We start from the raw sequence: 25,799 nt of genomic DNA on the forward strand, positions 1-25,799 counted from the left end.
CCAACCCATTCCTTCCCCCCACCTACATTTTAAAGGCTTCTTTTTGCATTCTCAAGTTAAAATGACAACAGCTATGATTTTACTAATCAGAGTTAAAATTGCAGACTGCTCACAGAAAGTATTTTTCTTAGCCACTAATTGACAGCTTGTTTATTCTGCTTCCTCCTACTATTGTACTCTAGAAATGCTTTGACTATACCACAAAGAATTGTTAAGCACCTGCGTTTCTGCACTCTGTATGGGAACTAGCACATCCTGGGGAGGAACAAGCACATCCAGCTTTCCTATGAGGTATGGCAAGTCCCCCAAAACCCTCAATAATAAAGAGCAGACACCCAGCACCTTTGCCAAGGCCATTCTGCATCAGCTTTGAGAAAAACCAGAAGTAATCTTTATTACAACTTTATGCAGATGTTAACAAAATGACACAACTCTGTTGTTCAGTACGTGGGAGAGCAATCCACTGCCTCCCCCCTGCAACATGCTGTCCCAAGATAGGAAAGAGCGTTTACAACAGGATGAGTTGTGGCATCAAGGTGGCAGCTACCAAAGCCCTAGCCAGGTTTCATCAGAAACAAATGGCACAGACACCTGCAGAGACCGGCTGAATGTCACACTACGCAGTTTTGGTACGCACAGCCGAGTGTACATTTTCCCTGCCTTGTAAATACATAAACAGGTACATTATTTCCCCATTCTTCTTCAAGGTAATAAAACATAGCACAAGCAGCAAATTGATTTGCCAGGTAATTTCAGCAGCTCCATTTTGATCCCATTAAACATAACACATGCTACCAATACATCTTACTGCTTTTTTATAGAAGAATAAAAAAATATTTAAAAAAGAAGCTGACATAGTAAGGTATATGGTTTAAATATACTGTATCACTCCAGAAAAGATCATTGCTTTTCCCTAATAAGTAAGGTGCATCACACCCAAGAGAAGATCGTACACAATGTTCTCTGAAGAACCAGTCTGATCAAACATGTACACCAATCTTGAAGCTTCCAGTGAAAGTCAGGCTTCATTAAAGCTCCAAGTAACAGCAAAAATCTAACAGAAGACACCAAGCACAGCACTAAGAATTCTCTTTTGCCTACCGGTTCCAAAAGAGATTTCAAACAGAGAATGCTTAATAAATGAACTAGGTAATACAGATTTATACCATATAAGAATTTAATTGATGGGAAAATGTAGAGCTGTCCACTTTTCTTTTTAAAATATCTTTTGCGGAAAGGTTTGGTGCTTGCATCTGAAGTCCTGTATTATCAAAGAGGTTCAGCCTGGGCAAAACAACCTTCCCCTACCACATCCATACCGTAAAAGTTGAACACTGAGTAAACATCCTAGTAGAGAAAAAAAAATGAAGTCTTTCTGTATCTATCACAACACTTGCAATTTGTTAATAGCTGTTGGGAAAGTTGGCATTTGACTTCTTCCCCAAGAATTAGAAAGAAACATTTAATTTCACCTTTGCTTATGCAAAATACCAATACAGTTTCTAGTAAAACCAATCTGAATTTAACAAGTAACCTGTGGGGTAAAGGTACAATACCTGCCATTAGGCAAACAGAGCTACATAATTTTGTTGCACAAGGACTATGCCAGCGTGGCTACCAATATGATGCATTAAACACAAAGTAGATTAGAAATTAAGCTAGAAAGAGCAAACATGTTCAAACTCTAAAAAGAGGTCATTTAAAATCATTTTACCTATGAATGCTGTTCAAACACACTTTGTGCTGTCATTGTTAACTTAAAATACCAAAACATTTTGTAACATTTTAAAATTAAATTGAAAAAGCAGTAGCTTTTAATGTAACAGTTAAACTCTTTCTTTCCCAGGAAAATTAGTATACTTAAGACAGCAGTAATAGTGTGCTAAATTCTTGCTTTTGGGCAATAATACAGTAATTACGGTAAAAAAGTGCCTTGAAACTTGTCATTGCTTGAGTGCAAATGCCCAAGGCAATGCTAAACTAACACAGCTTCATTCTGATCTGGTTTTCTTAAACTGTGAATTATACTCTTACATATTTTAATACATGTTGGAACAAAGCCATTCAACTCTGCAACTTTGCATTCTTCCTTGAGCTGATGATGAGACAAACACATGAGCCTGGGGACAGGGTGTATAAATGAATCACAAAAGGTATATGCTTAATTAAAGAGGGCTGCTGTCACTTTTTCCAGATAAAATTCATAGAGCCCTCATCTGAGTCAAGTATGAATCAGGGTCCCTATGCCAATGTAGGGAAACACATGGTGTTTAGCACAGAGCAGCTGAAAGAGCCATATTGAACTGCTTCTGATGAGTTCTATCATTTGAACTGACTTGTGACAAGCACACCAAGAGAGGAGGCCAAGGAAACAACAGTGATTCTTAACGAGATTTAAGCTTTGCAACCTGCGTATGCCAATGTCTTACTTGTTTATGTTGCTGCCTTCCTTCAGTCGTTCTCCTGCAGCTCCTGTTTTGGACACTCTCTCACTCCCAGCCAAATCCACCAGGCTGACCTTGCTGACCTTTTCTCCAGAATTCTGCACAGATGGGACATAGGAGAGCAACAGCTAAGAAACACCGGCACAAAGTACTAACACGTCTGACACTGGCACCATGAAACACTGTTCTTCAAAATAATGTGGGTTAAAGTATCAAACTCAAGATATGAGAAAAGAAGGAATTGTCAGAGGTTTTATAGCTCTTTAAGAGTCACTCACATATTTTATGGTAAAGGGCTGAAGCACTAATGAACCAGAATCAGCTGTGTGGTAACATCAATAACCTTAGTGGCAGAGTAGGCCATTAAAATATACCAACTTCAGCAACAGTTAAGACCTAAAACAGGTTTCATGGTGGCAATATAATCTGAAAAAGTGATCCAACTGTTTGCTATCTGGTGTGCTTCCTCACCCTTCCAGGGTTCTCTCAATCTTATGGTCTTGTCAATATTACTTTGATTACTGGACCCCATGGCATTAAAGGTAGAAGCACAGCTGAACTGGTAATGTATGTGGAAGAAGAAGAATTCACCAAACTTCATAAATTAATCAACAGAAATACATACACCAGAATGCTGGTCATAAAGTGTCTGAGTCACTATAATATTGAATACAGCATGAGAGCGGCTGCTTTCTTCATTCATGTTGGTTGCAGCAACTGTTCGTGATTTGTTTCCCTCCGACATCAATGACTCAATATCCTAGAGCAAAAAGGGTAAAAAGTGATGCTAGGATAAAAGCAAGTATTGTGCTTGCTGAACAAAATCCCCATCTAGATGGAAGGGTGTGTACATGTGGGAGAGAGGAAGAAGGAAAGGTAGAAGTAATGAGAAAATTCTTTGCACATTTTGAGATATATTGGTACAGAGAGTATGTAATTTCACAGAATGGCTTTAAATCACATCTCTGTTTTAAGTGCCGCGCTTAAAAGCCCAGCAGCTACAGTCAATACACCTCCTCCTTATCTGCTGCTGAAATATGTTGGCAACATCCACATTACAAATCATACTGTTTAATGCCAGTAATCAGGCCAGCACAGATCTACTTACACAAGTGAACACAACGCATCTCTTTACTGAACTTCACTAATACTCTCTTCACTTAATTGGCTCAAAGGGTTACCTCACTTGGAGCCTGTACCTTCCCACATATGCAAAAACAGGCAGCTATGCCGAGTCTGACATAAGTGCTCGCTGAGTCCTCCAAGACAGTTTCATGAGAGTCATCAGCCCAAAACTAAGTATGAACTAGATTTCCTAGAATTTGAAGAAAGAAGGTGTGCTTTCAAAGTACGCAATTCACCATAAAAGCTGCAAAAGCAGTTTTTATAATTCTATATGCACAGATGCTTCACAAAAATAAAAAAAAAAAACATAAAAAAAGCAAAACAGTTCCCAGACAATACTACACAAAGAATGAACTTTTTTTTTTTTTTAAAACCAACATTTCCAAATCAGCTTCCTCATAAAAAGAAAGGCCTACACAATTCATACAACTGCACTGCTTTAATTATTTTCATTGAGGCTATAGGAGTTCATTGGCTTCTACAATACTGATTTATTTTAATGTATTTTGGTAACTCAAGTGCGCTCAGATGCTTTCATGATTTAAATTATGAATTATATAAGCCATGTTGTAGCTCCTCATGCAATATACCTGTATAAAATAAGAGGTCACATTCAACAACAAAATCAAAGGAATTCATGCTGGAAGACTAATCTTAATTTGGAAGCCTCATATTTCCTGTGTCAAGGAAACGCTGTGTTCTTCATGTATAATATATGCATTGAAAACTGCAAAATAAAGCGATACAACTATTCTATTTTTAACCAACGTAAAAGGCAAATCCAATGCTTTTACATGAAATAAATACTCCTGAAGCATTAGAGAAGACCTTTGTGATTGCCAGAGACCATAAACACTCAAGAACCAAAATGTCTGGATAGACACTAGTTTATCTCTTACAGGATTCCTATTGCTTACGTACATAGGTGTTAGTTATAAACTTGTAATTGGTTTAGCTTTACCTCAAAGTTTGTAACAGCCAGCTGAGACAGGCCGTCTACATATGGTCCCAACACTTTGTGCTCTCGAACCTTAAGGGACTGCCGACTCCTATGGAATAAAGTAGACTTTATGCACAATCCACTAGTGTGAACTTTATTGAAAAACAAAAATTACAGTATGAAATTATAACAATGTTCTATATAGCAGAAGTCAATTTGTCTTTTAATTGTAACAGGAGGAAAAAAAATCTTCCAGAATTGTTTTTAACTCAGATTAACAATAAAGACTCAAATTAATTTAACCAGTTTTAATCTATATACATGAACTATTTTTAATGCATCCTCTCACCCCAATATTTGTGGCTGGAACAAAACCTGAAATGCCTTATTTGGCAGAACTAATGTTGACAAAAAAAAGGAAACCAGAAATCCTCCCTGCTCCCCCCAGCAATTTGCTAAAGGTTCAATTCTTCTTGCATTTTCCACACTTTATTGACATATATCAAGTAATTCTCAAATCTACCTGTCTACCTAACTTGCATACTTCTTCACCTAGTGCAATTATGTTCAAGAATCAAAATATATACCACATGTATCAGTGCTCAGCAAAAAAAACCCTTATCAAACTACCTCTTGTCTAGACATCTCCAAGCCAGAGAGCCTAATCAGTATTTTTGTGTAAACAAAAAAGTAGAAAGAGTGCCATGAGTATATTCTGAGGTGCTACCCTTCCACATTCAAAAAGTTCAACATCTAAACCACGAGAACCAAGTTGCAAATAAGCTTCAAACTCCTTCCAGTTGATGAAAATTCTTACCTGAATACGCTCTGGATCATATGGCAAAAATACACTAGAATTTACTTGCACATTCTTGTACTTGCTTTCTGGTGGTAAACTACATCGTACAGTATTTGTTTGCATCATTATGATCGTATCCTAGTATTTAAATTGATCCACACCAGTTACTACTTCATATACAAGTTTTACATGGATATTCTCTTCTTTTGGGTGTTTGGTATCTAATCCTTTCTAAGGAAAGTCATATAAACACACATTCTGAAAAAACCTTCTCAAGGAATTCCAAAAGTGATTTCTACTTTTACAGTTTCAGACAAAAATAAGGAAGGCTGTGGGGCAGAGTGAAGCTACTCACCCTTTTGGGTCAAGCAGATCTCTGACTTTCTCATTGTAAATTTCCATATAGGACACTTCGACTTTAAAAGTATGAGATTCATTTTCTTCAACAGAAATTCTCTGAAATAAAGCACAACAGAGCCGTGGGATCAGACCCAGTTGCTCTGCATTGCCCATCATTGAAAAGGATTTTCCTGAACCTAAAGGAAAAAAATGAGAATAAAATGCTTTAGAATGTGGTTCTGAGCTACTCATTTGTTCATGAAGCACATGTTTTAATTCACTTTTTATTCCTCCAGAAGCACACATCAGAACAACATGACACGCTATTCTAGACAGCTAGCTTGCTCTTTGGACTACAAGGTAAAGGCAAACAAAAAGAGAAATTATCTTAAAGGTTTCTTTCAGCAGGGCCATTATTTGGGACCCCTTTGAACACCAATGACTGAATAAGCCTTCAGTATGAACTACTCCTTTCAGGCCTCGAAAGCAGCCCCAACAGGTAGTAAACTAGGAACATATTTAAAGAGCTGCTTTAAGAACTCCACATTGTCACTGGCTGTGCTAAATGTTTGACAGTTAACATTATGATATTTCAAAATACATTTTTAAAAAATTATCTAGCTTAATATTTATGTTTTAGTCTTCCCACTTGCTACATGCACAAAAAGTGTTCTTCCCCTTTAGCACAGGAGACTCACCTGTCTGTCCATAGGCAAAAATACAAGCGTTATATCCCTGAAAGGCCTTTTCAAGAATTCCTTCTCCAAGGCACTTGAACACCACTTCTTGACCTAGAAAATAATTAAGTTTATTTTAAATTTAATAACAGACTAAAATTTACTGAAAACAAGAAAAAAAAAGGTTTGCAAATTATTTTTTACTATTGAGTGCATTGATGAACAAAAAAATTATTTCACATACAACTGAGTGACAAGTTCAAAACATTTGCCTGAAACTAGTGTAACAACTACCTCTGTGTTTAAATATATTGCTGATTTTCCTCTGAAGGGAGCAGTTCTTCAAAGGGCATCATATAAGTTGAATGCTTAGAAAATAACATAGATGTCTAAATTTTGTATTATTTAAATATAAATTTTGCAATTAATATACATTCTTTAATCACAAACTATACCCAAAAGAGTTCTGTAACAGAATTGTAATGAAACCCATTAGTGAACTAGGCTATTACAGATACAACAAATATCATGCTAGAAATAGTAGCAGTTGTTCTCTTGGGAACTGGCCTCAAGTTTCACCATAAGCTGTTACGATTCACCCCATGGCAAGGTGATGCTGGAATCAAGATAAAAGCATTCCAATGACATTCAGGGAGGAAATGCATATTAGAAGGCTATGAGACTTCAACAGAGCTTTTTGAGGCTATATTCTGCCAAATCCATAGTTTGAAATGTCAGCTGCAGAATTTCATAGTCTGAAAATCGTCTCCCTGTGCCAGGCAGATTTTAGATGCACATCAATCTTTTAGCTGCAGAAGATGAAAATAGGCATAGTGCTTGGCTTTTTTTTAATGGAAAAGCCCAGTATTTGTAGATCACAAAGAGGGTCAATGGGTTGTCTGCCTTGAATTCTGATCAAAGAATTACACCAGCTGTGTGCACACCCAAAATAAGCAGAGGCGAGCTAAGGACAGTATTTATACACCTTCTGGTGTTTGGTTTTAAACTTAACATTCACCGCCTGGTGACTTTCTGAACAGCTATGATCAGCTGCATCTCTCAGTTAGTTTCAGGAGTTGTCAGTTACAATAAATTATTTTGTACAGTGGATGCAATAATGACTTCCATGGTTCTCAAAATGGAACATACTGGCATAAAATAAAAATAAAAATCTAGCTATACATTCATACATTGCATGAGAATATTTACACTCCATGATCCTCGAGTAATTGGTAGTCCAGAAAATTCCTGCAGAAAAACCTGTGGTATGATTGTGGAATGATTTACAGGCAGGTAAATAGGGCTAAAAAGTTCTAAATTACTTTTAGTTTCCTTTAACTTTAGCCTAATTTCTTATCTGCTGTAAAGGAAAAACTAGTGCAGTGATGCCCTATCAAATGGTCTTTGTATCTTTCCAGCTGAATTTCTAAAATTCCAAAGTGTCACTGCTCCTTGGATTAACACAGTTCAAAAATGCTGAATACAGGAATTAAAACCAGAGGAGAATCTGCTGTACTCCAGAGTAATTCCACCTCCTCTCCCATGCACATTCATTCACTTCTCATCCAATTTAGGATCATTTGGTCATAATATCTATGTTGAGAAATCACTGTTCAACAACCTGGAAATAGCTATAGAGAATGTTAAACTACTGAAGAATGAATGAAGAAAACATGTCAGCGGAAGATTTTAATAAGAACATACAATACACAAGAGTTTGCTTTCCAACCAGCTCCTGAGGGCCCATTTTGAAGTTACCAAATATCACAGAGGCAGGGAGCCACTTACTGTCTTGTTGAGCAAGAACACAAAATCAAGAAAAGATTGAAGCCGAGTATAATTATTAAGAGAAAAAAAGTGTATATATTCTGCAATGATTGTGTGTGGAGAATAAAACCATTTGTTAGAAGAGGAAAAAACTTGTTACTGACTTCTGACCAGCAATAAAACAGTAACCTCCTCCATGTTTCCCAAGGAAAAAAAGCAGACACCAAAATGTTGTAAAACTGTGCATGGTCATGATAACCACAAGATGACCTACAGAATCCTTTACTACTAAACAAACTGGGTTTCTTCCCTGGTGTATCTCATAGGCAAAGCTAGATGTTTTTTTTCAGAAGACATTTAATTTTCAAACGGTCAACACAAACTGAAAGTCAATCATTGATACATAACTCTAAAATGGTATTTTTAATACAGTTTTTAAGAGCTCAGTAATACCAACATAGACGAATGGGTCATTAAAGAGTGATGTTTATAGTAACCAGTTGAATTATCGTGGGATAAAATAAGAATTTGTTTTTAAGTGCAGTCACAGAAAAGAACTCAAGACATTGAACTTCCATTAATGGATATTTTATTCATTTGCTAATGCAGTGCACTGTTGAGGGTAACAGCACGTCATCCATGAGATTTTGGTATTTTTCATTAAGAAACCTCACTGCTTCCTCCTTTACTTTTATTAGGGGGTTTGCAAAGTGATTACAAAATCTGTATTATACAGAATTATGTCTACGTGCATTTACGGTCAAAAGAAATAATGCAGCTCCATTGTCTACACTACTGCATTTTTGTTTTGCTAAATAAAACCATGCCACCTGCAATTAATACTTTTGCTTATTTACAGGACTTCTCTTCCACAGTTACCTAGTGTTTAAAGAGGTTAGCAGGGGTTTTAACTTGATTCTGACTTAATTTACAGAAAAAGGGAGAAATACAGAAAAAAAAAATTATTTAGTTAACAAAGATTTCCCCTAAACCAACCTTTATTGTCTTTAAGACAGGGATTCCCAATCTTTCAGCTGGCTAAGACCATATTGCCTCTTACAGAGGCAACTCAAGGCCAAACACCGAAACACCCGTCCCCTCTCCCATCTTCTGCTCAGAACATGGGCAAGCCTTAGACAACTGACGGACACGCAGTCAGCCAAGCTGGGGAAAGCACACCCAAGGCCGTCACGCAGCCCAGGGTAAGCATACAAGCTGCTGGTTCTTCTCACAGGCCAGGATCTCTCCTGTCTGTTCATCCCTTCAAGGAAAGGGGAGCAAAGTCTGGTGAATTCTTCTTGCAGACCACAGTCTAAATAATCTTGTTTCCTCTACTTCAAGGAGCAAGACTGTTAACCTGGAATCACGCAGTGAGAAATATTATCAGACAATTTTGCTGTAGGCTTTATAACTCTAGTTACGGCCCATGTGGCAGTGCCCCTAACGCTGGAAGGTGTGAAACTCTAACAACACACTGTTAGGGACGCTCTGCTAATCGAAACCTGAGAAACACTGGTGGATGGCCACTCAGTTTCGAGGACATACTGGAAAGCAACATGAAGACAATACGGAAACCTGTTCCACTTTCACTGGACAGCTGTAACTGTCTTCATAGCTTAAAGACATTACCTGTGCATTGTGACAAGCACAACTGCAAGCCTGATGCCAAGGGGGGGGGGGGAATCTAAGAAAGATCAAATTAATAACTCTCAATCTCTCAGAAGACCAATTCCAGCAGGAGACTGACCCAAGAATCTTGCCATCAGCTCTTAGGACTGAGTATTTTCACATGTTCAGCACCCTGACACACTCTTGACATTCTTCCATAAACATATAAACCAAGATAATAAACATTTCTTTTTTAGCAATAACCATTCTAAAGATATTGAAGATTTCAGCATTCGAAATGGTATCTGTGACTTACTTGAAAGCTAAAGGAAACCCATCCTCCTCTCAGGTTTACATCTTTAACCTACATATATTCCTGGAACTTTCAAATGCCGTGCTTGTGCTGTCAGCATGCATCAAGGGCGTTTAGTATGGTACTTTGAAGCTAAAAAGTTTTTTCACACATTCTCTACCTACTGAAATGGCTGGGTATTTCAATGGCAAAAATATAAAATAAAGGTAGCAAAATATGGCAGTGCACATGTTGATAGTGGCTACTAAATTATTAACAATTCTAAATAAAACTTTCACATTATCTACCCACAGAGCTGCACATGAAAATCTTAGTTGGAATCTCTCAGCCAGCATGAATTATTAGAACACTGAAATTTGGTAAATATGTAAGATAATAAAAAGTCCCTGAAAATAGAAAGATAAATACATACCCTGACATGCAAGAATACAACACACATCATTTCAGAAGGAGGTATTTAAGTATTCTCTCTTATGCTCTTATTCTCTATGCTCTTTCCCCTTCTCTTCCTCCAAATCATCCCCCCCTTACAGTCTCTGAAGCCCCGATCCGGGGATCCAATTTGATGGTGTCCCTAGGGCAACCTACATATTGCAGGGGAACCCTAGGACCTGTTCTCACAATCTGCAAAATGAAGCTATTTACAAATAAAGTTTAAACATTCTTAAGTTAGCTAGACTGGAGACAGATAGCAGACAGAAGAGAATAGAGGAAAGAAAAGGGAGGGGAGGAAAGGGCCACACTCTTTCTAACAAAACTCCCTTTAAAAAAGGCATAACAGTTACTGTCTTTCCTAAGATCTGCTCATTTAGTGACAAACATGTTAAAGATGTACTGTAACAAAAATTAGTTTCAGTGTCTGGTTTTTATATGTCTAGTATTTCTAGTTCACAACTTGTCAATCTGAAATAGGGATAATTGTCTCATATTAGCACAGATTCTTTCAGCCAGGTCATGACTGTAACGTTATGACACATTGCTGCAATTCCTGAAACCCCTCCCTTACACAGCAAAAATAGCTAGAATCAAGTAACAACTTGTTATATACAACACTGAAAAAACAAGTCTCTTTATGGCTTAATCTCTAACCCACAACATTTTATAAGCAAATCTTGACAGCAATAAATTGCAGTTGTTTCCATGATCTAATAGTTAAAATAAAACTTGATCTGTGGAGATCAGAATTATGAAAAGCCCTGCTAGCTAAGAGTTCTAAAAGAATCTCTCTAAAATGGGAATATAGATACCTATGGTTCACCTTTAACAAGAACCTAAAAGCACAAAAGTTAGCATCGTCTAACTACTGCAGTACTGACAAAGCACTGGAGTCTTTAATGTTCAAAGCCTTAGTCCACTAAAAGGTCTCCAGTGCTTCAAATTCGGTGCTGCAACATCTATGTTTTAAGTGTCTGACCCATACAGCACTAAAACCGTACTTAATAATGAAGTTTCCCCCAAAGTGTACAGGTCAGGTGTCAGCTGTGTGACAAAAAATTAAGTCCTACATACTACATAGAGTCTCCTTTAAAAAAAAAGTCAAGGGAACACTAAGAAAGGGATAGGTTTCTCCCATCTAACAGCTCAAATGTTAGAACTACAAACAAACACTCATGTCTGCTCAAAATCCACAACTTACAATCTCTCATGAGGATGGGAGTATACAGTTCTTTAAGCCAACTGCCTGGTTTGTTTCCTTTTGAAACAGCTACTGAAAGAACAGCAGTCAGCATACATACTTCCTATAAAATTAAAGCTTAGCCCAAAGTCAGGCATTTAGCCTTTCAGGACAATGCAGCCCGCAGAAACAGAGCTGAAATTTCAGGCCAAATGTGATGCAGCTAGGGAGTTTAAGAAAAGTCCATGGACAGTGTGGGGTCCTTGGAATGGACCTGCTTAAGTGCTACAGTAGCTATTTATACCTTCTCTTGAATTCTTCCCAAACTGAAGAGTTTCTTTCCTTCCTTTTAAAAACCCACTTCAGTGCAGCCTTCAATAGGCTCTTACTGTTGTCTAGGCTTGTAAAATGAATTCTTTGTTCTCGTCTCTGAGAATTTCTCAATGTCCTCCTCTTCACCAAAATGCCGAGCTGTTATTTGTCTCTGAGTTTTTCAAGACAAGCAGGTGTGTCTTTATCCATGAACTGACTCTTGACCCCTTCAGGTCAAGAAACAAACAGTAATAAGAAGCTATTTTGCTTACTCTCAAACACCTCTCCTATAGCCTATCAGGCAAAGCTCATTCCTTTTCCAGATCAAGGCAAACTCGTTCTGTCCTATAACCAAATTCCCCTCCCTCCTCAAAAATCTATTTCATTGACCTATTTTTGTTGTTTGGTTTGGTTTTTTTCCTTTCCAATAAGATGTTCATATTCTCACCAAATACCCAACTATGTCTTTCAGAATTAAATCATCAGAAAAAAGGTGCAGGAGCTAGCATGTGATGATCAGCACAAACCCAGAGGTTTGTAACTGTTCCTTGCTTGGAACGAAACAGCCACAAATTGTTTGGAAACACACAGTGTCAGTATTCAGAATAATCCTCCCTCTAAACTGCTAACTCATTGGATTAAAAAAACCAACAAAACAAAAAACCCCGCCCACTTTAACACAGATTATAAACACTTCATTTTCAGTTTTAAGAGCAATTCAGAGGGGCTTCTGCAGCTTGCAATCTCTAAGATGGGATATCAGGTTGTTAAAGAGCCTCCACCTCTTGCAGTATCTGAAACCAAAGCACCACTTCCACAAAGGTCTTGTAAAGAGCTTACTCCTCTGCTGTGCTCCAGGCTCTGTGCCTTTACAACTCTTATCTCTGAGAGATGCAGTCCTGCAAGGACAGCTGCGAAGATGCCCTCTAGATGGTTTTCATCACATGAAGGTTACCTTCACTATTTCTGTTAGTGATATTGCTGGATCATTTTAGAATTTTAGAACCCAATTTCCACTTCAGTGGAAAAAAACAATTGCTAAAATACCAGTTCTGCCACCAACAGCAACAAACGCGGTGTTTTCAAATGCTGGAAAGAGAAGGTAACTTTCAAACTGGAATAAGATCCCTTGTATGTCCTGAATATGAGTTCCAAAAGAAAAATAGTACATACAAAGTAAGCCTTATGTTCAGCCAAAAAAGCTGACGATATCTCACAGAGTACGTTTAGTGTAAGAGACAGAGATGGCTAATCCCATTTCAGGGTCAGCCCTGCTCCCCCCCAGCCTGAGAATTGTTACCAATTACCCATGCGATTAAGTTTATCCAAACAAGAATCTCGCTCTTGTGCAAACAATGAGTGCCAGTAGTATTGTAGATCAATCAGCAAAGTGAAAAATAAAACCAGCCCATAATCATGTGTGATAGCTTTAGGGATTCTGTAAAAATGTGCACTTCCAGGAGAGCACAAACTTTGGTTTTGTTGACATTAAAAAAAAAAAAATATATACCAAGACGGAAGAGTTTTCCGCATAAGTCAACACAACATTCAGACCTATGTTGTCTGTGGTGCACACCGTTCTGTAGGTTTTCCAATGTCCCATGTGTCAATCAACAAAATCTTTAGTATAGTATGATATACACAACAATAGACCTATTCAACATAATACAAGATAAGCATGTTTAGGTTTTGCACAGAGCAAAGACTGATAAGGTAGCCTAGTACTTAAGAATCTCATTAAACCTTTCACTATCACATCTTTGACTGTATTTCTGTGATGCAGATAAAAGGGTTTTTCGAGTAGTTAAATTTGTGTCTCATACCATTTTTACTTCAAGAATTTTACTTAAGCTTGAAGCTCATATATATTACTTACATTTACAAGCACTCTGGACTTAGCTTTCAAGCTTCATACATGTTTCCTTTTAATTGTGCAACTAATCACTGTTCTTGCCAATGACATTAAATTTACACATCCACATAGAGTTACTTTGGGCAGGGAGTATTTAATGCATCTGTCTAGCTTCCGGATCAGCACCCCTTCTGTAGTCCAGCATCCAACCAAGAAATTACAGTTTAGCTCAAAAACCTCAGGCTGTCAGGTGGCTGGTCTGGACTCTTTAAGCTTGTTAATTCTGTAACAGTCTCTAGTACAACAGATATCTGCAAGGCACCTAGGACGATGGGGGTTTGTTCCATGAAGCAAAGGAATTATCGAAAACCCCAACCAAAACCAGTTATTGTATTTTTTTGTTTAGTACAGTAATTTAGGCCAAGCCATGAAAAAGACTTACGGCACCTTAATACTAGAAATAGATAAAAACTGAAATCTGGCCATTTTGGCATTTGGTTTATTGGCTCTAAAACAAGAAATGCCACTGTAGTATAGGATAGTATCAGTTCATGCACAAGCAAGTGAACAAGCTAACAACCCAGAAACTTAGGTCAGAAACAGTTTTGTGGATTTTTGGGTTTGGGTTTTTTGGGGGGTTTTTTTGTTTTTTTTTACTTTTATTTTGATATTCTGCCAAATTCATTATGTTCTAGAACATGAGTGCTGGAAGTCACAAGTTAACTTTAAGACCATACCAAAAAAAAATTCAGTGAAAGCATTGGTTTTTTTATATGCAAGTCTTGAAGCTCAAATTCTTACCATATTTCGGGGGGGTGCGTGTGTGTGACCAACAAACAAAACTAAACCAAACCAAAGCACAACACCCCACCCCACCCCCCCAAAAAAAAAACCAAACCAACCCCAAGGAAAACTGTCTTGGATTTGTTTTTCCCCAGCAGGAATATCATCTGGAACAGAAGAAAACCCACCTTATAGCTTTCTAGCCAGTAAGAAAACGCAAGAGATGCAAGCAACAGCTTTCTAAAGTACAGTCCAACAAGAGGTTCATCTGCATACAGATAAAAATTCAGTTCTCAGGTAAGATGAACTCAATGACATCTTCTGAAATAGGCTAGAGAAATCTAGTTTTGACTCAAATTAAAAAGAAAGAGACCTAGAACACCAATGAATTCACCTGGAGATGGGTTAAACCAAGACAGAAAGAAGTTTAACTGGTTAGGGGTGTTTCTGTGGTCTCTCTCTTCTCTACAAGTGGGTTAGTACTACGGTGCACCCAACGGGTGCAGCTCCCACCTGCACACTGGAGGCACATGGCACCAAGATCTGGGTACGTACCATCACCTCCTTCCTTTAAAAGAAAACAGGAGGCATGCAGGCACCAAAGGAGGTGCTGCGCACTCCAATGGCTCTACCAGCCTGAACTATGAATACTGTGCAGTGCACCCATTCAGTGCAAACACAGTTACTGAAAGACAAACCAACGCAGAATTTTCCTGAAGAGACCTATCTTTGCTCAGGCAAGTAAGAAATACAGTAGAATCTATGATCAAGTGCAACCCCTAAGATTTGGGATTTTATACCAGGGGCTACAGCAGTCAGAGACATATTTTAATGCAAGCATATGACAGTTCATTTATTAAACCACTGATCTCAAACTTTGAGCTAATTAACCCTATCAACCTTCAAGATTTCTTATGGGCCACAAAACTTCATAATATGAATATCTAAATGGAATGGTATTTTTTTTCCTCCTTTCCATGAACCACAGCCTTGAAATCCCAGTGCTCAGAGCTGTCTCTAACAAAACAAGTCCTCTTAGAAAGTATGAATATGCTAATACACAAATCCAATTATGAGAAAACTAACTACTGGGATTACAATCTTGCCTGGATTATCCAGCTTTTGGGAAGGAGGAGTCACAAAGCTGATCACTCAAAAACATTAGGGATCTGAACAATCAGGCTATGAATGACTTGAAAGACCTGAAATAACCATACTAGCTCAGAAAAACATGTTTTATTCCTCTACCTGTACACAGGAACGCAGAGCACTGAAAACACACATGTTCATCACTAGCATTAGTCAGAAGTAATTTCTGATGCAGAACTGAAATTTCATTTTAAGAGACAGAAACAATCCTCACAAAAGGTTCTTCCAGGGGATAAAAAAAGCACACTACAGCTTAGATGTAAAAGCATCCCTCCTGAACAGTGTACTGGGCACCTTACAGCTTGCATTCCCTCTAAACTGAGGTGCTAGCACTCAGATGACTCAATCCCTGTAAAAATGAGAAGTCTGCTTCTGTGAAGAAGTCACTTAAGCATCACAGTACAAAATGCAAAAAAAACCCTCCAGAAAACAAAAGCCCAAGCTCTCATATGTTCTCAAATTATTTACATTGTCAAATGTATGGAAAACAGTTTACCTGCATATTTTGTGGTGTTTGATTCATCCATGGACCAGAAGCAGTGATCAAAAGCAAACACCTGTAAAAGCACATAAGATCACAAATTAGGAACTTTGGCTACAAGACATTTCTCTTAAAGCAGTACAAACCCATGACTGTTTAATTACAGTTAGGCTCTACTGTTTCTACGGATCCTAAATCAGAACTGTAACTGATTCATTAGAAGTGGCTTCATCAGCAGGAATACTTTTGGGAAATCTTGAGAGCTGCAGAACTGCAATACTTCTTTTCTACCTGTATTATACACAATACAAAATGCTGCTTACTATATCCCTTAATATAGACTTCAAAACACAGCCAAAACCTAATAATTAGCTCCACTCTTCTCCAGGCACCAACGCTGACAAAAGTTTCTGCCAACAGTAATGAAACAGCACCGAAAGGACTCAATATACAGAACTTGGTGAGGTGACTATTTAGCAGACATCAATACAAGATGCACAAAAGTTTTACCATGGGTTGGATTTCTCATGCTCAAAGAACATTACTACTTGCAAGCCTTAAGGAGCAAATAAATAGTATCAGATTACCTGCCTAAACTAAGAGTACAGTACTGGATCTCAGTAGAGGAAGCTCAAAACTACAAATAGAAAATGTAGCTCTATTAGACCAACAAGCTATCAGAGCCTGCTCTAATGAAAAGATTTAATACCACTTCAGTCAAGAGTTCCAGCTGGGTAGAAATTAAGTGAAATTCAATATTGTGTTCAGTGGGCTTGTGGACCTGGAACAGTGTCCTGTAAAAGCACTTAACACACTTGGGATTTGATCCAAGTTACTTTTTCAGCACATCTGAGAACATGATGGTATAAAGATTTAGCGCTGTTGTTTTGACAGCTTTATATTGCCACAAACACAGCTTAAGCTGCAATGTATTTTCCACATTTTACCACGGTAAACTGACTATGGATGAGTTTATGATATAGATACTATTTATTTTTTTCTTTTGGGATCTCAAGAGGTGGGGAAAAAAAACCAAACAGCCTTCTTTAATAAAACTTTTCCTAGGCCAAAATTTTCTTTGTCTGGCCTTCCAACAGCTGACCTCCTTAGTGAGACAAACCATGCAGGTCAATGTAGAACAAGAGCCACAGGCTCTATTAGCAGAAATGTGAGACGAACCCTGAAGTGAAGAAGAGGATGGATCGTTCCCTTTTGGCTTTTGGGGATGTAGAACATCTTGTATTCCCTGCTATTGCAGAATTACTATGCAATCTAATTTACAGATACCTTGTAACCTAACTCTTCCCAAAATGTCTGTTGCTACAGATATTTCAGAAGGATAACACCAGGTAGCACAGTAACCTCACCTCCTTCCCTTTCCCCCAACTTAATGCAAAACACATCAAATGGCCTGAGAGAAGACTCGATACTGAGACAACACTTAGTCCACAAGAGTGAAATGAGTTCTGGAATTCCCTTCTGAAAAGAAAACAAACAAACAGAAAACCCTATAATAATAATCTAACAGGGAGGTCTGAGTCACTTACTGCAGCACAAATAGCAAGAGACAGCTTCATGAGTCAGGACGTTCCCTGATGTGACCGAGTCAAAGATGTAGTTTTGCCACTGAACTGCAAGCAAGATGCAGCAGTTACTTCACCTTATCTTCAGACCTCCACATAAGTAGGGGGCATTCTAAATTACTTTTGTGCATTTGTTCATCATGCTTCAAATCTAAGCATAAAGAACTCTGTCATCAGTAACATGCTTCAAATCTAAGCATAAAGAACTCTGTCAACAGTAACAATGCTCTAACCCTTTTCCTAACTTTTACAGCCCAAGAACTACTGTTTCTCTTCTCACATTCCACTTCTACTGAAATTCTCCTCACGGGACTTGGTAACAATACCTAATCTCTTGACAATCAAACTGCAAGCAGTTCAATTACAAAAAAAAAATCCCAATTGTAACGATCCAAAACTTCCAGATGCCCCCTGAAACTAAGCATTATCTGCAGTGGATCACACAGCCCAGTTAAAAAGGTTACCTAGCCACACATGCTCCTGTGTAATGACTTAAATGTCAATACAGCACGTATGTAGGCCAATTTAATCTATTGCCCTACACATATTCCCTTTGGTTAACATGGAAAATCATGACAGGATTATTCAATGACTCCTAATTTAAACACTGATCTTGCAAAGAGACTTTAAAAACAAAAATACGTGCTTGCGGCCAAGTGTTTCTTGTAGGAAAGCAGTTTTTATTTGGATTTTTTTTAAAAAGGTAAAAATTGGTCAGACTGATTTTTAAAAGTTCAAAAATGATTATGCAATAGGAAGAGAAAAATTCTATCTCAAGATAGAACAAATGTAAATATAGCATTTTAGTATGTTTTCATACTAAACATAAAACGCCAGGACACAGACTTAGTCTGTTTATAAGATCTCTTCTGGAAAATTGCCGAATCCTTCTAACAGAAGTAACAAGACTACTTTAAAAAAAAAAAGCATCAGGCAAAAAAGTGTAAACTGCTGGGGCACATATTATCTGCAAAACATGTAGAGCAGCTGCAGTAAAACTCCATTTTCCATTAGAACAGGCAGGCAAACATTTAAAAATTACTTTGATCAGTGATGACAAAACAGCAACCTTGAACAATTCCCAGCAACAGTGATTTAAGGAAGCATCCAACCAAAGCAATTTTCAGGACAACTCAGACCTCTGGGAAAACAGATTCCAAATGCAAGAATTAACAGTGTATGAAATAAGGCATACAAGAGCAAGAAACTTGGTCCCAATCAGTGAGGCTCTTCCACATGGACATAACGAAGGCATTTTACAGGAAATGCCTGTAGGCCAGTGTCCTACCTGAAGAGTGACCCTTTTGATCATCTTTTCTGTACAAAGTCGCTAGTTTATATTTTCCTGACCTTCAGTGCAGGAACTGCAGGACATGCAGTCCCAAGAAGAGCACACAAGCATACCTGGGGTCAAGGTACAGAACCCACACTATGATGAAGAAGAAAAAACCCTCTAAGTCTCATCTAAGGTGCTCCCTTCCTTCTCCCATTTTCACTGATTATTATTCCTTGAAAACAAAAATGGTGGGTATTACCTTTCCTTTTGATAGCAGTATGCAGAATAATTGTTCTTTTCTTATTAATTTTTTCTCCCCAAGATCAATTCCCCTGAAGAAGGTATTAAACCCTCTGTCAATATGACTATCAAAGCTGTCAGAAGTTCTGTTAATGCTGAAGTCTCAGACTCAATGGCCAATACTGAAACTGGGCATTGCTGAGCACTGAAAATGCCTTTTTAGCTTTTTGGAGAAAGCAAAAATCTTTACCAACTTTATCAAAACTGTATCAACCAACTATGTCAAAACTACTATTGAAACTATTTGAACAGAGAGATCTGTGACACACAAACAGAACTTTTTAAACTTCAAGCACCCTCTGTGAATTAGTTTTTAACTACATTGGAAAATCTATTCCATTTAGGTGTTTTAACATGAAAAGAAAAATGGCAAATATTTCTTGTTTGAAACTCAAAGTTTAAAATTGCTACTTGTATCTCCACTAAGACTTCCCGAACTTTCAGTTATTCTTCTAAGCATTTTGACTAAGTCTCTGTGACTATATGGACGAGTATTTCTGCCTTCCTGCTGCTCTGATGTCAATTCCATAGCCACTGTACCAGGAAGCTTAATGTATTTTCAGAAGGTAAGCAAAATGGGGAAACCACGAAAGACAGGTATACACCTACTTCAAGTGTCTGCACAGGTTGGCATCCAACCACAAGCAAACATAAGATCACACAGATGTCTGCCAGTTCTCACCACTGGACCCAAAATTATTCTGGGCTTTTAAATTACAGAGGGAACTAACAAACAAGCCTTAAAATTTTCTTATTTTTGCAAGATTCTGTACCTCATACTTCATCCTAGCATCTAAAAGAGAAAGCTAGATAAAAGGAAGTTGCCAAGATCCTGCCACACTAGGGCAGTAGCTTCTAAACCAAAAATTTTGAGTGGAGCTAAAGGACCAACAGGGTGGGGGTTTTTTCCCAGCTCTATTATTCCAGTGTCTGACATTGCACAGTATTTTCAGTCTGAGTGGTATGACAGTTGTAAAAAAGCTTGGACATCACATTTTAGACATCTAGAAATAGTCAAGTAACAGACAGAGCTACAAGTAATGGAACACCATTCACCAGTACAGATCTTGCACAACAGGAAGTCCATAGTAAAAATAAGTATATGAGTTTGAGTATGTACTCGTGTATTCATTATAAGAATTCTACCTCACAAACATTACAGGACAAATGTATAAATATGGAAAGTTATGAGAAAATTAGCTGGGAAGTGCTAGATCCTGGTACTACTGTATCCAGAGTCATTGTAAATGTGCACTTTACCCTAGGTAATAGAATTATGTATGCCATTTCTGGGTTATAGAGAACGATACTCGGAATGTTAATAACTATTAGAAATTAAACAAAAGACTTGTTCTGGTAACCACAAAGTTTAAGTAAAGAAAAAATATCTGGCTTTGATTCAGATTTCTTCAGCAAACACCTACAGCAGTTTAAGACAGCTGTTGGTTATTTTGCTAAGGAGGCAGCTAGAGGTTATGGCTTCCACAGCAAAACAAACAGTGATGCAGGTGCACACATCCACCACGTCAGTGAAAAATCTGGAGTTTTTCACCGCACCTGTGACTTAAAATGAGACTGCAGATCTTAAACTAGAAGAGCCATTGTGCCTGACTGCTACACAGCAGTAACTTCTCACAGAATCAGAAGTGACAGCCAAGAGGTATTCACATTTTAAATAGCCAAAACAATATTCTGCAGAACTCGTTTTTATTAAAGGTCCTAATCAATGGCTTGAAGAACTAATAATTTTAAGGGTTTAAGCATGCAAGTATACTGACGTGAACTACTTAGAGATAATGAGTACTATATCCACTATTAACTGCTTGCCAGATTAAGCCAAATGACATAATTAGTTTAGAAAGGAGTCTAATTTCACACTCATTGTTGGTTGTTCTGAAGCCTAATCCTCGGTATAGTCTAGACAGAGTCTGGGGCTTCCAACATTTAGCAATGCATTACCCAGACTGAACATAATCCCTAACATACTGTCTATGTAGCTATAAAATATTGTAAATGCACAGCCAATGTTTAATAGCCATTTCCATCTGACCAATTAATCATATTTTGTTTTTACAGAAGAAAGTTATGCTGTACAGGTGCAGATATCGCTCACATGAATCTCAATGAAGCAGTCAGTCCGAGATATAGGCTAACTTACAGGGCTACCTAGGTGCTAAAAAGAAAAGCAAGGGAGAACTGAGGAAGGGAGATTTTCATTCACCAGGCGGCTGTTCCTACATTCCTGTTACAACTGCTGATGGAGATAAGTGATAAAGGAGATACATTAGGAAATGGCAAACAAAGTCTACACCAGTAAGCTTAATGGAAGCCATTAAAGAACTGGGGAAAAAAAATAAAAATAAAAAATAAGTTGGCTGCTGTATGACAAACACAAGACCTACCACAGGCCTAAAGAAGTACGGACAGAAAAATCTGAGGGCAGCCTAGGACACAGCTCACAAATCTCAGCTCAGAACAGCCGTTTTACCTTTGTCACAAAATTACACTAAAAGCCCACAATTAGTAATATACTTAAACGCAATGTTTGTAGAAATAATATCCTTATGTAACTTTTCCTACCACAGCTTCTGAGCTACCAAGTTGAACTGGGATCACAACTCATCCACAGCTGATGATAAACGAGCTCATTAAAGATGAAGAAACATCCAATATTTATGAAATTTCATTTTAAAAAATTCCAATTTGAAGATGATCAACTATGTGCACTGTATAAAAACCTGTATAAATCAAGAAACACCCAAATCTCATATCACATCTTTACAAACTCACAAAGTTTATTTCCAGTGATGGTAAGAACCTTCTTCTGTCACAAACTGACAAACATTTCATACAACATTTTAAGTTTCGGCATTATAGCTTAAGGATATTAATGACCTTCTAACTATACCTAACAATAATGTGGCATATATGCATAAGTGTGCAGCTGTTATGTTTTTGTCAAAGAAATGCAAGGCTATAATTAAGCTTTTACATAATGTCAAGAATAAAGTTATCTGCTTATAATGGAAGATGAATGATGTACTCCAAAAAAAATGAAAGCTCTTGTAAGAAAGTTTTTGTGAAATTACAACAACAGAAAGAAGGAGGCTTTTTAAAGAATTTTTAACAATGATCAAGCTCTTTTGTATTAGATATATTAACTGGGATCAAAAGAAGAACTTTATTAAATGCTTTAAAAAAAACCTGAGGAACTAAAAACCAGGTCCATCATTTTAAGAAATTCAATCATTCGGGAGGGGGCATAAATCAGTACAGCATACCATTTTAAACTGTAATATCAGCGTTATTCATTTTCACCTGCTGTGACCTTAAATTACATACTTTTGTTTGTTTCTTCAAATATGATTATTTCAATTCATATTAAAATAGGGTTTGTTCCATTCTTCCCTGCCTATTGGGAATACTACACATCACTTACTGAGAAGTTGTTTTCTTCTCACACTTTAAAAAAATTAATCAAAGCAATAGATATTTAGAATTTTTATATGTAAATGCACACACATATAAAATAGCTGTCTGAACCATAAAGTACATAGATAGGCATATAAAAGAGATATATAGACCAATATCCATCCCAATTTCTATTCCCAGGTCTACATAATGTTCTGCTACACCTGCAGAAGTCCCATCAGACTTGCATACACTGTTTCTTGAAGATCTACAAATCAAAGAGAATAATGTAAAATAAAACCTCAACGAGAGCTAACTACAGCTTTCTGCTGTCAAAAGTACCATCCAACAGAAACAGAAAGGATAAAACCATCATTAAATTGCTGAAGCAAAATACCAATACAGTGTTTTGCATGTGCTGACAAGATGTAGTTCACAGTCCTTTTACCTTATCATTGCTACCAGCCCTGTACTGATACTGTATTTGTCATCCCAGTAAGGTACCTTCTCTATCCCAACAGGTACATAACACTCACTCTACCTCCCTTACCATGCATTACAAACAACACAGAGAATCTTTTCTACGCAAATTCCGGTGCACTTTGGCCACTTGTACACAAATTATTAATTCCTGCGTATCCTCAATTGTTTCTTACTAGATGTATTTTGCCACCTTTTAAAAACAGTATTTTAACTTTTAAGCAGAATTATGTGCAATGAAATGTTTTACATACAATACTTATTTACTCTTTCAAACGTTTTTATAAATACATTAAAATCATGGCTTGTCCTGGTCACAGCTTTAACAAGTCACATGCCTTGCCTGCATGTCAGTTGGATTAAAAAGTATTCTTCTGGAATGATGAAGTCTTTAACTTAGAAGTATGAGGAACAGATTTTTATTTTTTTTTAATGTCTTTTCCTTTATCAAAGATGTATTGATCACATACTACAGCAATACACCCAACACTTCTGCATTGCTCAATGTTTTCAAGCAGGTACAAATGCAAAAAGAGACAAAATACTTACCTTAGGTGGTTTTCTAGATGATGGCAAAAAAAATCAGCAACGATGGCAAGAAGTACGAATACACCATTCACATAAGGGGAAGGGAGCAAAGAAAAAGAAAAGAAACAATGTCAGTGTACATCATTACTATAAACTGACCTTTTTTGTAATCCTCAATGTATTTAAGAATAATCAGAAGATATTTATACAATACAGCACAGATTTTTAACCAGTAATTACTTAATTACTAATACAGCCTCACATTAAAAAGAAAGGAAAATGTCAGATTCCTTATAGGTTGTAAAAATCTAACAGCACTGAGTTCCAGAAGGAAGACAAGAATCCATATGGGCACGGAAGTCAAAACACAGCCCATCTTTTGTAGCAAATGAACTGAGCCTGCAAACTGGCAGATGAAGGTGCAAGGGTGAAGCCCCACTGACTTCAGCAGTGCTACATGTGCAAGACCAAGGTAAGAGTCAAACAAATGTTTCCTGTAGAGATTATAGAAGTGTGAAGAAAAATAAACCTGTATTTTCCCTAGCCACAGAGCATAGGAAGCCAATGCAAAAACACCATTACCCTTCACACACAACTCCAGCGAGTGCTATTAGAAATAAAAGAGACAACAAACCCCCAAACTAAAGACACCAGCTCAGAGTACTCCAACTTGTCCTTAAATGCTTTTATGCTTATGCTGGCAGCCATATGGCCACAGAGTAAATGAAATCAGTTTGAGGTTTTTTTGGTGGGATTGGTTTCAAGTGAGATCGCTGCCCTGTCTCACTGTGCAGCCCTGTGCTTGCTAATGCCAATGCAAGAGAGGAGGTGAAAATACGGTGCAGAATTAGACTGACTTAGGCCATTCATGAAAACTACAACCTTAGAAATATGTTTAAATTATGTATTGAAATAAGCCTGAAATGATACACAGAAGAAATTTCCACTTGCTCTTCACATGAAGAAAAAAAACATACAAATGTGGATGAAGAGAAAAAACACAACCAGAAGGGTCTACAGACATAACAGCACAAGCAGAGAAGGTAGTAAGGTTTATAAGACAAGGATATGGACAAAAGGTCTCTATCTATCCAGCAACAGATACACTATACAAAATTCAGATATCAAGAGGCTACAGTCTCAGTGCAGAAACATGCGGGACTGAGCCATGCTTTCATTCACCAGACGACACATACTAACTCCACCAAGTCAGAGAGAGGGGAAAAAATAAAAACCAACCCAAAAACCCACTTTGAGCCATTTTCTTAGCAACCCACAATGCAACGGCTCAGCAAAAAAAGCTGAAGAGATGCAAATCTGCAAACACATCTTACGCAATCTTTTCTGCCCACTCGCAGCTCGTACCTTAGATGACATGTCTGCCTAAACCAGAAGTTACATAGCTGGTACATGGTACTGGCATAACACAAGCATACTTTGCCTCTGAGCCAAACCACTCATTGCAGCTTTACTCTTTCATTAGCAGCAGCTACACAGACTCAGTTCATAGCTAGCTCATGTCCAGGTGGCTCATAACTTGTGCAGAATGCACTTTTATCTAACTGAAAAATACGTTTAGGTGTACCTTGAATATTTTTCACTTTAATCAATTTTCAGATGTGATGAAAGTCCAATGTTACCGGCTTGTCTAGCCAGGGCCCCAGCACCAGCTCTAAACTTCCATTTCCTACTTGGAAGAGAAGTTCCTATCGAAGGAAGTCATCCAAGGTTTTTTGGAAAGCTTTTAAATGCACTCATATCTTGAAAAATAATTCCAGAATACATCAGGTTTCCTAGGAAATTCCTGGTAGACTGTTGTACAGGTTCAGCAGAAGCCCTAAACAGTTTAACTGAAGTAAAAACCAACAGAAAGTTTATCAACTCTTTTTTTTTTCCTGACATCATTCTTATAAGCCTCAATTGGAAAAGGTACAGAACATCACTGAAGTCAACAAATGGTTTGACACATTTCTTAATATATTTACTTAAGCAATGTAAGCCACTACCTTTTAGGAAG

General features: G+C 37.5%; 1 protein-coding gene across 5 annotated transcripts in view; it reads right to left on the reverse strand.

The window, feature by feature from the left end:
* Nucleotides 1–25,799, reverse strand: part of KIF13A (kinesin family member 13A) — a 116,357-nt gene that overhangs the window by 46,446 nt on the left and 44,112 nt on the right. For all 5 annotated transcript variants that reach the window (XM_069809181.1, XM_069809180.1, XM_069809184.1 and 2 more), the window contains exons 3-9: nt 23,804–23,816; nt 16,220–16,280; nt 6,346–6,438; nt 5,664–5,844; nt 4,531–4,618; nt 3,070–3,204; nt 2,430–2,542 (exon numbers count right to left, since the gene is read on the reverse strand). In XM_069809181.1, the coding sequence (XP_069665282.1) occupies nt 2,430–2,542; nt 3,070–3,204; nt 4,531–4,618; nt 5,664–5,844; nt 6,346–6,438; nt 16,220–16,280; nt 23,804–23,816 (684 nt within the window). The remainder of the gene's footprint in view (nt 1–2,429; nt 2,543–3,069; nt 3,205–4,530; nt 4,619–5,663; nt 5,845–6,345; nt 6,439–16,219; nt 16,281–23,803; nt 23,817–25,799) is intronic.

This window comes from Haliaeetus albicilla, chromosome 21, assembly GCF_947461875.1.
Source record: "Haliaeetus albicilla chromosome 21, bHalAlb1.1, whole genome shotgun sequence".
NCBI classification, from domain to species: domain Eukaryota; kingdom Metazoa; phylum Chordata; class Aves; order Accipitriformes; family Accipitridae; genus Haliaeetus; species Haliaeetus albicilla.